The 15,526-nt window shown below is 31.5% G+C and overlaps 1 protein-coding gene across 1 annotated transcript; it reads left to right on the top strand.

The window, feature by feature from the left end:
- Positions 1–3,795: 3,795 nt before the first annotated feature.
- On the top strand, positions 3,796–15,102 carry LOC144850507 (uncharacterized). Its single transcript, XM_078707790.1, has 17 exons — positions 3,796–4,099; positions 5,107–5,233; positions 5,518–5,603; positions 5,967–6,031; positions 6,336–6,405; positions 7,397–7,581; positions 8,006–8,095; positions 8,297–8,476; positions 8,713–8,964; positions 9,473–9,667; positions 9,931–10,110; positions 10,321–10,623; positions 10,715–10,786; positions 11,466–11,682; positions 12,172–12,198; positions 12,352–12,894; positions 13,595–15,102. Exons 1-17 carry the CDS (start codon positions 3,796–3,798, stop codon positions 13,600–13,602), a joined length of 2,904 nt encoding a protein of 967 aa, XP_078563916.1. The 3' UTR covers positions 13,603–15,102.
- The last annotated feature ends 424 nt before the right edge of the window (positions 15,103–15,526 follow it).

Raw genomic sequence — 15,526 nt, 5'->3', positions numbered from 1 at the left:
ATGCCTTATAAATACTCATTTACACAAGAGATTTCTAACTGGAAGGTTCTGGAAGTATGAAAAAGACAGTCACGATAGTCTTTCCAAAACATTGGAGATTGTGTGTTTGAAATTTACCGAAAAGATGTTTCCAAATGTACTCTAAAACATTGCGTATTTTGATACTATCCCTGCAACCAGTGCATCAGTAGAGTAAATTCAGCTCTGAAGATTGTAAAAAATGATCTTCGAAGTACCATGACGGAAGATCGACTAACTGCATTAATATTGATGTTTGTTCATCAGGACATTAAACTTAATTACGATGCCATTATTCAGAAGTATGCGAATATGTATCCCCGACGGATGATGTTTATAAAAGTGGATAGACTGATAGCTAAGTAGAGAGATCAATTTGCACATGATTTAGACAATAGCTTTGTAAAATATATAATATTTTCTACATTAGCTGGCAATAGTAACTACATTAGCAGCTGTGAGGCAATTTTCGTTACTACATTAGCTGTTGACCGTTCTACATAGCTGGTGTTGATTTTTATTTACTACATAAGCTGTTGGTGTTTCTAGTTGGAGGTTTTACTACACTAGCGGTGGATTGTTCTACATTAAAGGCCAGGTGCGGGCAAAACATTTCTATTGATCATACATTCCAATAATTATCGATCTATAGTTTCCCCTATGTTTCACAATTTTTGGGATTTTATTTGTGTTACACGAGCTTGTTGAAAATAAGCACTTTCTTATCAGTGGGGGGATAGTTCAAATTACACAGTAAAATCTCTATTCTTTTGTACACAAATTTTGTAAATAGAGAGGCATTTTAAAAAGCTATGAAAAATAAACGGTGCGGTAAAAAATGTTATCAGATAACTAAATATAGGTAATATAACTTGAATATTACATTTCTGGTATTTTTATTCAACTTCAGCTTTTTATTTTCATGCTATAGCAAAAATTATCCACCGTATATCCACTATCTTTTTTCACCTTCTAGGGAGTCACCAGACATGTTATTACATTAGGTTAACTACCTAACTACTGAAAAAAAGTCTTCCTGGTTTTTATGGAAGAATTTTGCTAAATTTTGTATTTGGCCATATTAAGGGAAATTCATGTTTTTTCGTCTTGATTTCTGTTACAAATATTTGATTTATGTACAATTAACCAAATATTATATTTAAAATTCATGCCTGTACCTGAGCTTTAAAATAAGGTGGCAAAGGTAGTTCCTAGCTTGCATAAAACTCAGCACAATTCACAGTTGAGTGCACATGTAGGTCATTAGCATAACTCAACTGCAACAGATTTGGACTTGTCCATTAATTTACTTTGTACAGAGTATAAGCTAAATTGTACTGTATTTATTTGGATTGAATACTACACTTTTTTAACAGTATATTAAAACTATAAAAACAATAAAAAAATAATAAAAATAATAGTAATATCTAAAGTCAAATAATAGAAAAAAGTAATTAATTTACAATATCTACCTATTACAAATAATGGACCAGTCCAAGCTATTCTGAATTCATCAATCATGTGTTACTTTGAATTTCTTATTTAGCTATTTCCATTGAGGAGATAATTGTATATACACTTTTAGGTATAGTAGGAGAAAAATCTGTATTTTAATTAGGTAATAATAGTTAATTGTAACCCAACAATGACTTTAATCTTCAAATCCTTTGGCAGAAAGATGTATATATTTTAAATATGCTATAATTAAAATTTTTTTTTGAAAAGTATTAATTTTTTTGAAAAATAATTAAAATTAATTAATTTATTATTTTTGTATAAATTAAAAATTATTCTTAACATGATGCATATCATATGAAGGTGCATGAAAATGTCTTTTTTATAAAACATAAATCAGCTCAATAGGCCCATGTTCAGGTGTTTTATGAGCAAAAGAAAAAATTAATATTAGCCACCTTGGTTGTTTAGCTGGCGTTTTCTACATTAGCGGTTGTAACAAGGTACTTTAACACGGATTACGGTCGAAGCGGCCGCCAATGAAAGCGGCCGCTAGTTCAATAACGGCAATTTGTATGGAACGCCGTGTGCTCTTTGATTGTCGTTGGTTTGTAATCTTTGATTGTCATTGTTTCGACAGGTTTTCTTTACTCGGACGTAAATAACAATCTACATTATTGTAATGTAATTTATTCTCTTTATTTTACAGATTGAATGTGATACGTTCTTTGAAACGAAATGGCGAATCGATGATTAGCCTACTTATTTTAACTAAATGATTTTAAATAAATGATATATATGTTTAATAATAAAGTCAATAACATTCATTGTGGTGTTTGTATTGTATATTAATATAATATATAATAAGCCAATTATTAAGAATTATATACATTTTTTCAATAAAGTATATCACAATAGGCCCTATATAGTTTTGTTATTGTATATTAATTAATCAGTAAAGTAACTATACTATAGTAGTGTTCATAATTTCTTTCTAATTTTTTTTACAATATACATAATTTTATACCTTCAGATATATAAATCAATTTAAAATGAGTTTTAAATACTAATATAAGATGCAAGTGTCTGTACGGTACGGTAATTAATTACGCGAATTTTTGCTAATAACTCGACTGGCGACCAGCAATAGTGCTGTAGAAGGTGCGCGTTCCTCTGGCGTTTTCGTCCCCACGTGGCTTTATTGAAAACACAAACAATGTATGGAATAACACTTAATGTAGAACACACCCTATTACTAATAATAAAAACCAAGATTCGATAGTATGTAAATGGGATATAAAGATTCGACAATACCGTACGTAAATTATTAACGCAATACTGTATAACGATTCGATAGTAGGTAAATGAGATATAAAGATTCGGCAATACCGTACGTAAATTATTATTGCAATACTGTATAAAGATTCGATAGTAGGTAAACGAGATATAAAGATTCGGCAATACCGTACGCAAACTATTAATACAATATTGTATAATAACGATTCAATAGTATGTAAATGATATATAAAGATTCGACAATACCGTACGTAAATTATTAACGCAATACTGTATAACGATTCGATAGTAGGTAAATGAGATATAAAGATTCGACAATACCGTACGTAAATTATTAATGTATACTCATGTAAGTTAATATTAAAATACATATAAAATATACATTGATTTAACGGCCGGCAAACTTATTATACAACTTGTTATAGAAATATTAAAGAAGAGCTGTAACTCAACTCGCTATAGGCCATGTCGTCGACTACAACAATCCAAGATTAAAGCGCACACGGCGTTCCATACAAATGACGATATTAAACTGGCGGCCCCTTTGGTTGGCGGCCGCTTCGACCATACTCCCTTTCCACGACACCAAGGCCTACCTACTAGGCCTAGCCTTTTAAATTTGTTTTAGCATAGCTAGGCCACCTAAATAATAAGAAACCACAGTTATAGCGCCGCTACAAAGCAGGGCTAGGTAGGCCCCTCTCTTACGAGTTTTAATCACTAAATAAACTATAATATAGTATAAAGTAAAAAGGCAGTGGAGTGCTTCTGGTCTGAGTGAAATTGTACAAATCGAATATTCTATTTAAAAAAAATGTAAGCCCTAAATCTGGTAGGTAGTATCGTATTAGTAGTACTAGCTAGCCCTAGCTAAATAAATCTAGCCTACTACTACTACTAGGCCTAACTAAAGTATAATAATATTAACTGATGAACTTTTACTAATACTATACTCAATCTAGGCTAGTATTAGCAAGAGTTTTCTTTTTAAATTGTTTTTACAGATTTCAAAAAAATATTCTCATAATGGACGAGCAGCACAAATATCTTCTACTTAGTAACAGAGTGCGGTTAGTGTCAGATTTACCAACAGATATGTTGATACAATACATGATACAGGATAGTGTAATGACAACTGAAGATTCTGAGATCATAGTTTCCAAACCAACAAAAATGAAAAAGAATGAGTATTTTCTCGACACTTTGCCGACAAGAGGGCCAAGAGCATTTCCAAGTTTTCTACAAGCGCTGAAAGAAATGGAAGACCCGCTCTATCATTTTGTAAATGAAAAACTTCAGAATCCACAACCAATAAATTATCCAAATCAAGGTATTTTATACAGTTTGTCGATTATCTAAATAAGAACCACCCCCCACCCCCACACTTCCATTTCCTGCTATATTTGGAAATAATAATTTATTATTTAGGTCAATTAATACAGGAAAGGATCACCTATTAAGGGGACATCTTTGAGACTCAAGAACTGATTCCCTTCTTAGGGAAGTCGTCTTAGAAGAGGGAGCCCTAACAGAGGAGTTCAACTAACTTTCACCACAAAGCGCTTGTATAAGATTATTAATTTGCATTATACCCAACAACAAAGTAAAAAAGTTGTTTACCAGACTAAATAAATGGTTCTTAGTAATTCCACATGGTGTTACATTTTTCAAACATCAAAGTCATACATTCAAGCTATACAAACCATCTATGAAAAAAGGTTCTTAAGAAATTCAAAATGGTTAGATTTTTCAAACATTAAGGTCATAATATAAGCTATAAAACTATGAAAAAAGGTCTCGGAATCCCGGAAAAATTTGTTCACCTATCGAGTCATAAACTACTGGAATAAACTACCAGCAGATGTTGTTGATGCGATTTTTACCAGGGTATTTGCATTTTCATCAATAAATCATACTTTTAAAGTAATTTTGTCATTGAAAATTTTGAAAATTGATGTTTAAATAATCTCATCAACATTGTATTGTCCATCAAATGTAAACGCAAACATACTATGCATATACTGTACAAGCACTATTAAGTTAAACATTTTTTTTTATTAATTTACAAAACAAAAAATTAGATTTCACATATAGTTTCTACCCTGTGTTGATGCTTTTAGCTTGCACATATAATGGAGAACTAATGTCTGGGAACAGTGGGCACATAGTTTGGGCATGTTTTGGTAGGACTGGAACAGAGCCTGACCATGCCTTATATAACCTTATACCATTGAAAATTAAAAAAAAATTAACATACCATATGACAATTCAAGAGTTTTGTCAAGTTGTGAATTTTAATTTAAATATTAAAATTAATTACTGCTGCTCGTGAATTAGAATTTCAGGATGCATACAATGAAGCTTTGAAAGGAGGATCCGTCAAAGTTAATCTTGGAATGCTTAAGGTGATTGGACAGGAAGGAGTGGGTAAAACATGCCTCATCAATGCTTGTCTAGGAAAGATGTAAGTACTAGTTGGGCAGTAAAATGGTCATTACAAAATTCATGTACGTAACTACTAATGACATCAAATTCTCTATAGATAATAGAATTCAATTTGTTTTGTTTGTATTTTAAAGAAGATTCAAATTGACTAAATAACAGATTTAAATGTATAATTAATATTAAGACTATTGAAATGATTTCTAACTACTACCGGTGTCTATAATTAAAGGAGAAAATTGAATTTTACAGCACTAAAAATGAATGACATTCATTGTTGGTCTCAAATTATTATATATATCTCAGATTTGAGGAAGAACATAAAGTTACAGATGGCATTGCCGTGATTAGGACTGTAAGCACAACATGGAAAGAGGCTAAAGCTGATAGTGGTAAACATAAATAAAAATTAGCATATAACTCTTCCCATCATCATAGGCTATGTAACATTATTTATCTATCTCATTATCATAGACACAAACAAGCCCACAATGAAATGGAGACATGGAATGGAATTCAATAAATGCATACAACCGTAGTATGGTGTCATCATATTTTCACATAGGGCATACATTATGCTTTACAATTTTTACTCTATGATCTCTTAACACCCAAGCTATGTTACAATGTTTGATGATTTACAGTGTAATTGTAATTTTACAATTAGTTAATCAATAAGTTTTAAAGTTGTCCAAAGTATAGTTACGTATCAATGTATGTCCTGAAATAATATGTATACACTTTCTTTTCTACAGGTAATCCTTCAAAACAGTATACAAAAATTGTCACTGACAAACTGAGAGCAAAGAAAACTGTAAGCGTATGTCAGTAATAGTGTAATAAATACATACAATGAATACAATATTAGTACCTACAGGACATTTATACTGTTGCAAACCAGTCACTTACAGGATGCTTCTTGTTTAAATGAATCAATGAGGCGTAATAAGGAGCTATTTTATTTCGTTTTCTTTTTCAATCATTTTATAATCCAATTCTAAAAAATAATTTGGTTTTGCTTATGAGATTAAATAATATTAATTGTTTTATTAATTGTAGACTTTGGATAAACAACATTTATTTCTTTTGTATATCCATTTATTGTTTTTTATTTTATGTGTCAGATCGACATGAAACCACCTACAGATGATGATGACAACAAGGATGATTACAAAAATGATTATAAAAGTGATGGTATGTAACTTTCCCTTAAATTCTAATCTTTTTGTAATCAAAACACTAATAAATAAGTCTTGAAATTATGAGTTTGCAATGTCATATTAAGTTCATAGTTAGAATTAATTAGATTTTCCCATTTAAAATAGCCTAAGAACTATAAAATAATAACAATTATGTGATCAGAGTTGAAGGTAAGACAACCTATCTAGTGTAACAATTACGGTGACAGTCATACTTTTTTATCTCAATGACAACTAAAACTCCAATGATATTAGGGACTTTTACATTGAGTGAACATGCACACGACGGTCATGTCCACATAGGGTCATAGTCGACTGTTAAACATTTAGAGTAAGTACGTTGACATACCAGTGAATGTATGACGTAATGACCTTGGGATCTGACCTTGTAATCTCTTTAGTAGCGCTCGTCCGTGGTGCTGGGCCGGTGGAATTACACAAGCTTAGGTCAGGCTAAGTGTGTAGCTTAGGCCTAGCCTAGATCCTTAATTTTTTTAAATGAAGGCTGTGATAAGACCCAGGTCATAACCTGTATTAATAAAAGCTTTATTTAAAATAACCAATACAAATCAATAATTCACTTTGGAAATATAATCTGACTGAAATGCACTTTACTACATTCTCAGAAAATCATAGCGACATTTTCGGCCATGATTTTGGTAAACTTTTGCAGTGTTATGACGTCATACGTCCACTGGTACTCACGTCAGAGAGCGAACGTCAAAATGCTAAAATTTGCCAGTCGTCTAGCGCATGCGCATATCATAAAAATGACGTAATAGGTTAGCAGTCGACATAGTCAACGTGAAAATCTAAAAGTCCCTAATAACAATGATGATGACGACTCAGTGTAACAATAATCATGAAGACTGCAATGAGGATAATGACAATTACAACAGTGATGATGATCAGAACAACTATAGCAATATGTTAATTGTACTTTTAAAATGATTAAAATAATGATGCCTGTTTGCGTGTGTTGAGAGTGACCAAGAAACTTGTTTCCACTACAGGTACTGATACAGCTACTGAAGCTATTCCAATTGATACAGATCAGCAGTTAGATAAAGATGTAATCAAGAAACTTGAGGAAAATAAGGAGGAGACCTTGGAAGAAACATTTAACATTTGGGACCATGGGGGTCAATTAATTTACCATGGTATACATCGCGTAAGTTATAATATATGTATTTGAAGTTAATATTATATTGACATTGTTTAAATACTTTGTACACAGCCAGGTGTGTCTTTGTATATACTAACATAATGGTATGACCAATGTTTAACTTTTCCATTCAGTAATCGCAAACATCTTTCCATGGTACTGCTTATATAAAATGTTATTACAAATTTTCTCTGCCTACTTTAACAAAAAATGTATTTTCAGTTAGTCCTGTTTTCAATCATAACTGATTTTAACCACATTGTTATATGGATTTTTACTAGAAAAATGCTTTGATAAAAAGAGTGTCAATAGTAAATGTATAAACGCAGTTTATCAAAAGACAACCTACAGAATAGAATAATACTTTTTACTTTATTTATTAGACCTATTAATCAAATATTTGAATAACAAACAAATTATGTTTTTGCAGATGTTCATGACATTACAAGCACTTTATATTGTAGTGTTCGATCTAAGTGTAGACCTTGATGAACCTGCTATTTATATTGATGCTAATGGAGTAAGTATTTTGCTATATATGTTATGCATTTTATTATGCAAAGAGTTTTATTTCATACCTTCCAAATGAGCTGCATAAATTTACATATTTGAAACCTAACCATTTTTATTATAATTGTGGTTAGAAATCATTTACTTTTCATTTAATTTCAATTGAACAAAGATAAAATGTAATTTAAACTAATCTTTTTTTTTTTTACAGAAAAAGTGTAAACATCATTGGACCAATCTCCAGTTCATATTATCTTACATCCTGTCAGTTTATTCTCATAGTCGTATTGTGGAAGAAGATGAAGAGAATGAAGTTCACAAACCAACTATCCTTATTGTGGGCACACATAAGGGTAAGCTTGGTGAGACTGAAAAGGAACAAAATGATGAGGTTAATACTTGCATTATTAAAATTAGCAATCAATTAAGTATACATTTCTGTTCTAAAAGCTAATGTAAAGAAACTAGCTACTAGAGTACTGTATCGAATACATTCATATCAAAAGTTCTTATATGAATGTATTCTATACAGTACTCCAGAACTTAAAGTATTTAGATATTAATTAAAAGAAATGACAGTTTTTATTATCCAATGCGTTTTCATTTATTTAAATTGTTTACAACCAGACAAAGAAGGCCTTTAAAAAGATTCGAGATGCACTTAAACAGAAAGAGTTTATAACACATGTGTACAACATATATTTTGCCGTTGAAAACAGCCAAGAAACGACAGATAAGAGCTTTATTGATCTTAAAAAAGTTATTGATGACCTTATGACTGCTTTAGAGAAAGAAGTTCCTTTAAAGTGGATGCGTTTTCGATGTGATCTACATGATCTAAGGAGAAAAAAACATTTTTCTTTGTGTCCAGTTGAAGAGGTAAATTGAATTGGCATCATTCCTCAATGTTTTGTTTTCAGAATAGAAATATGTTGGAAATAGTAGTATTTAAAAAAGTATAAACAAAAGACTCTACCCACTATTATATATGACTACAGTACTATATAATAATATTGATGATATTTTTGTCATATTTTCAAATGGTAAAATAATGTTAATGTAATATAATACAAAATATATAATCCTATCCATGCTGTTATGGTTTCCTATCTGAAAAAATCATGAGAGCAATTACATCGGCCTAGTATTTTTTATGGAATATTTGCATTGCAAAACTGACAATGCATTCTGTGAGAAAAATTGCAATTACGTTTCCCCCATCCTGAGAGTGACGTTTTCCTTCAGATCCAAAAGTATGCAGTACATGTTATCAAGTAAATTTCAAAACATTTCAGGCTGTAAAGGACAAAACTAATGTTGTAAATGTATACCTACCTTTGGTTTGATATTTTATTTGTATCTCAATAGTAAACAATTTTTTCTTTAGCTCAAAATGCTGGCAAGTAAGAATGGTATTGCAGATGAAAAACAACAATCCTTTCTTCTTAACTTTTTGTACGATCTTGGTGAAATTGTTTACAGGCCTGACAACAAATTATTGAAAGATAAAGCGGTGTTGGATCCGATGCAGCTGGTTGAAATTGTTACTACATTTGTGACGGTCGTTCCACCAGAATTTCCAGTAAGTATTCTCAGGAAAATGTTAATGCAGTGTTCTGAGAAGAAATAATAGAGGTACATGTGGATTCCTATAGGTGCTGTAGTATCAAAAGCAATATCTGACCGTTTCCCTAGTTTAACATTGAGGGGTATATTGTATATTAGATGTAAACCATGTTATTGCATCTACAAGTCTTTATACATGTGCATACCTTCAGATTCTAAATTGCTTGATAACTTAATAAACACAAAATACTAAGTATGGCTAATTGTGGTGTTTTTTAGCCGGCCATGTATATCGATGCGTTTGATAAACTTGACAAGGGCATACTGGAAGAAAAGTTGTTGCGAAAATTATGGAAAAAGCGTAAAGTTGATGACGGAAAGAATTTTGAGTTTCTTGTAGCACTGATGATTCAATTAGGTTTTATTTGTGAGAGGAAGACAACCAGCAGCCAAGATGTGGTAAGTACATCTACTGTAGGTTTTGTTCAGTTATCTTTTCTAACATGTTTTGCATGCAAGATTGTGTAAACAAAAATTGTGTTGGTATGATACATAATTGGTGAAATTTTACAAACAAATTCTGCTGAAAGATGTTTTTATCATGTACAGGAAATGATCTTTACTTATTAAAAGAAATCTAAATGTTATTTTACAAATCAACAATTTCAGGAATCTGTTGGAATGCGATCATTCTTTGTGCCACTACGCCTTGCTTTCAAGACATCAAGTGAGGTGAAACCAGTGTCTGATGATTCACAATCTATCAGTATCTATTACGACTTTAAGGGATATCTGCCAGATGTATTGTTTCCATATATGATTATTGATTTCCTCAACAAATTTCAAAAGAACGGTGTTGACCCAATACTGTCATATAATCATGCTGAACTTTACTTCAACCAAGATCATCATGTGACCTTATCTCTTGTCAAATTTGTGACTATGGAGGATGAAAGAAAGTTCTTGTTAAAGGTACTGTATCATATAATTTGTTGTGAATAAGTCATAATTTAATCTAAGCATAAATTCAAATATCAAAGCATCACTTTTCTTCTTTTTCCAGGTTACTATTAAAAGAACTCCTGCTTGTAATGAAACAAGTAATGATGAACCCTCTTCTGAAGCATGTAAAGAGGTTTGTTATCATTTCATATATCCAAGGGCGGATCTAAATTTTTAAGGTGCCCTTTTTTTAGAGGTTCAATATTTTAATCTTGTGACATATTTGTGTGTTTGTTAGTATACACAATGGCAAAATAGTAGAAATTTGTCAATGCTGGACAATCCTTTCGGATAAATTTTTTGTTGTCCTTCGACCATCCTCGTAAAATATTGTTGAAATAAATAAATAAAATCAAATAGAAATGATCAGAAGCAGCATAAGGTGATATCTCTAGTAAACTCTAGTAAAATAGATCGTTTCACATACTACAGAGGATGCATTTCAAACTTTTTGTGCAGTATTTTCGACATTGCTTCTCAAGATGCCTCGTAAGGAGAGGGGAGAATATGTAAATAAAAATATTTGGCACAAGCCAAACATTGCATATATCATCTAGGGGTGTCCTTAAACAAAATTTCCTTCGCCGCATCTCCGACTATTAAGGGGGAGTAGGGGCCTATGGTTCAAATACTCGGTCTCAGAAGTACCCTTTTCTTCTGGGAACAACCCTCTCCCCCTTCTATTTTTTAGTTATTATATTATTGGTTTTTATTGTATTGTAAATGTTTAGTGAACACAACGTTTGCTACATTGTGTGTTTTTATTGTCATATAGTGTTAATTGCAGTTTGTCATTCAATTTGTATCTTTAGGTTTTGTTAACGATTCAGAAGTCATTTGAACCTTCTAAAGATGGTGGTAGAAGAGGAATTGAATTTGAGAGATGCATACTTTGTGGTGTATGTAGTGATACATCAGAAAAGAAGCACATTCAAAATCTTGGTGATTTCCAGGACGAGAAGTTGACATGCACCAAAACTGGCAAGTCTGTTACGATGGATGTTAAGCGTTACAAGCTGCTATTTGGAGGTAAGAGTAATAACAGTACAAGTTTATTTTCATTTATTATTTAACTAAAAAACAATAAACTGAATGAACAATATGATTATTATGTAATGTAATTAAACAAAAACATAATAATTATTAAATATATCTTCATTCCTCTTACCAGTAGTACCTATCAGAATCATTATTGATAATCTATACATTGTTACAACATGCTGCTATTAGCTGTGATATCTTTATTCCTCTTACCAGTAGTAGTACTAGCAGAATCATTATTGATAATCTATACATTGTTACAACATGCTGCTAATAGCTGTGATATCTTCATTCCTCTTACCAGTAGTAGTACTAGCAAAATCATTATTGCAAGGTTATTAGATTACTTGTATTCATCTTAATTGTTTAATTATTTTACCATATTTTAAAATTTTAATTCATCAGTATTATATGAATAAAAATGTCTCATTTGTTTAAATATCTTAAATGTATGTATTATTATTTTATTTGTTATAGATGTTAGACGTAGATGTTCAAATCAAGGTATGTTAAATTGACCATACAGTATATAATATTTGGATAATACTAATACTCTACTAATTTCTTTATGAAGAACTCCCTCTCACCATTTTTAAAGAGAATCATTACTAATAGTACTTATATTGATGGTATCATATATTAATGTTTGTATTGCAGAAATCTCAGAGAATGATTTCCGGCAACTGTTGCATGATACATCAGAGTGGTTTGATGGACTTGGATATCTTGGAATGTTGAAAGTTTTATACAAAGACCATATGAAAATATCTAATGTAGAGGTGGAGAGAGCTAAAAGTGTTTGGGATCTACTGCAGTTTTTAAGAGCATCGGGAAATTTGAGTCCATCAAATCTTACTATTCTATATGACACAATTAAGATAACTGAGCAATTTGGCTTCAAGTCAACAGTAAAGAATCAACCTCCAGAAGATATCAAGGATCATGTGGTATCAATGTTGACATCTTTCAGACAGAAGATTTATCAACTGGGATTGGAAATTAGAAAGGATGATGTATCAACACTTGCTAGGTTATTTAACGAAAAGCCTACATTGGTAGAGAAATATCAAGACAGCTGGAGTTTGATTAGTGACTTTGAACATAGAGGGATCATTGATAAGGATTTCACAAAGATGGTCAAATTTATGAACATTTTAGACAAAAATGGAATGGAAAAGGCTAGGAGGATTTTGTTAGATGGTTGGTTTATATTTCTTATTTTTCTGTTTATTTATATATTTATATTATTTTTCGTACAATACTATCCTGTTTTTTTCTCTTCTAATTTACATCAGTTACATTACAATACAGTATATTACCCTTTGTGTCTCATTCTTCATTTTGCGGTACCGTAGTAAAACGTTTCGGACCAGGAACATTTCAGCTGGGGAAGAATTGGAATATCGATTTTTTTTGCATTAAGTAAACTCAATTACAATGAAAAGAACAATAGAGAAAAAAACATGAAAATCAAAATAGAAAATATACATTTAAATACATTTTAGAACATCAGAAATACCATTCAAATGTATAGTATTTATTTCATTTGTTCCCGCCTAAAAATGGGCCGAAACATCCTGGATTCTCGTTAACTTCCGAGAGACAGCTACTGTAGGTTGCTGTTTTGATTTGTGTGTGTGGGACCTAATTTTTACCGTAAGCGCAATACAGTAATTTACAAATACTGTACCAGTAAAACAGACCAAGGTAATTTGCATAAAATAAGTATGTTTCAGATTTTCAATACAGTATTAACAATTTCACAACTATGTTGAATTTACAGAAACTCAATGGTAATAAACTTCAGGTACACTATTTTCATATAAATATTTGTCTATGTTGTTTAAAATAATTTATAATTTAATTATATTATAATTTATATTGTTATTTTTGTATTTAGATTTATAATGAGAAGATCCACCTCCATAACCAAGTATGATGCCATGTGACATTCAATCCATTCAAGCTCTACCATTGCTGTTTGAGGCGATCAAGCAAAGTCCTATGACTGTTTGAAATTACGATTACTGTGTTGAAAAATGAAAGCAGCGCTATTTCCTGTTTCAGAAATCTAATCAACGACTACTATTGCGTTGTGAGATGATCAAGAGAGTACTGTACCATGTATTGTGAGATAATCCAGCAACTACCTTTACTGTGTGGTATAATCAACAACTACTATTGCGTTGTGAGATGATCAAGAGAGTACTGTACCATGTAATGTGAGATAATCCAGCAACTACCTTTACTGTGTGGTATAATCAACAACTACTATTGCGTTGTGAGATGATCAAGAGAGTATTGTACCATGTAATGTGAGACAATCAAGCAACTACCTTTACTGTGTGGTATAATCAACAACTACTATTGCCTTGTGAGATGGTCAAATGAGTATTGTACCATGTAATGTGAGACAATCAAGCAACTACCTTTACTGTGTGGTATAATCAACAACTACTATTGCCTTGTGAGATGGTCAAACGAGTATTGTACCATGTAATGCAAGACAATCAAGCAACTACCTTTACTGTGTGGTATAATCAACAACTACTATTGCCTTGTGAGATGGTCAAACGAGTATTGTACCATGTAATGTGAGACAATCAAGCAACTACCTTTACTGTGTGGTATAATCAACAACTACTATTGCCTTGTGAGATGGTCAAATGAGTATTGTACCATGTAATGTGAGACAATCAAGCAACTACCTTTACTGTGTGGTATAATCAACAACTACTATTGCCTTGTGAGATGGTCAAGCGAGTATTGTACCATGTAATGCAAGACAATCAAGCAACTACCTTTACTGTGTGGTATAATCAACAACTACTATTGCCTTGTGAGATGGTCAAACGAGTATTGTACCATGTAATATGAGACAATCAAGCAACTACCTTTACTGTGTGGTATAATCAACAACTACTATTGCCTTGTGAGATGGTCAAACGAGTATTGTACCATGTAATGTGAGACAATCAAGCAATTACCTTTACTGTGTGGTATAATTAACAACTATTATTGCCTTGTGGGATGGTCAAGCGAGTATTGTACCATGTAATGTGAGACAATCAAGCAACTACCTTTACTGTGTGGTATAATCAACAACTACTATTGCCTTGTGAGATGGTCAAACGAGTATTGTACCATGTAATATGAGACAATCAAGCAACTACCTTTACTGTGTGGTATAATCAACAACTACTATTGCCTTGTGAGATGGTCAAACGAGTATTGTACCATGTAATGTGAGACAATCAAGCAACTACCTTTACTGTGTGGTATAATCAACAACTACCATTGCCTAGTGAGGTGATCAAACAAGTATTGTACCATGTAATGTGAGACAATCAAGCAACTACCTTTACTGTGTGGTATAATCAATAAGTACTATTGCGTTGTGAGATGACCAAGCGAGGAGTATTGTACCATGTAATATGAGACAATCAAGCAACTACCTTTTCTGTGTGGTATAATCAACGACCACTATTGCAAAAGAAAGAATAGGCCTAACAAATAATCAATAATTATAATTATTATAATATTATTAATATATAATATTATTTGTAAGAAATATGTAAATTACATTTTTTCTCTATTTGACACTTCATAAGCAATTATTTATACTATAGCAAGTATTTCACATCCACACAGAGGTTATTTATGTTTATATATCATGTGTTTTAAACATTATTATTATGAATAGAATAGTTTATTTTATTTATTATTAGAGAATAGTTTGTATTATCGTAAATCTAATTCTAACCCTGGGTTATTATTCTTTGATTGTTTTTTAGGGTGGGTTACTATTAGAAGGGGATTACTATTAGAGTAG

The sequence above is a fragment of the Antedon bifida genome, chromosome 8, assembly GCF_963402885.1.
Source record: "Antedon bifida chromosome 8, ecAntBifi1.1, whole genome shotgun sequence".
NCBI lineage: Eukaryota > Metazoa > Echinodermata > Crinoidea > Comatulida > Antedonidae > Antedon > Antedon bifida.
The sequence above is the reverse complement of the archived record's forward strand: the minus strand, read 5'-3'. Positions and strand labels throughout refer to the sequence as shown.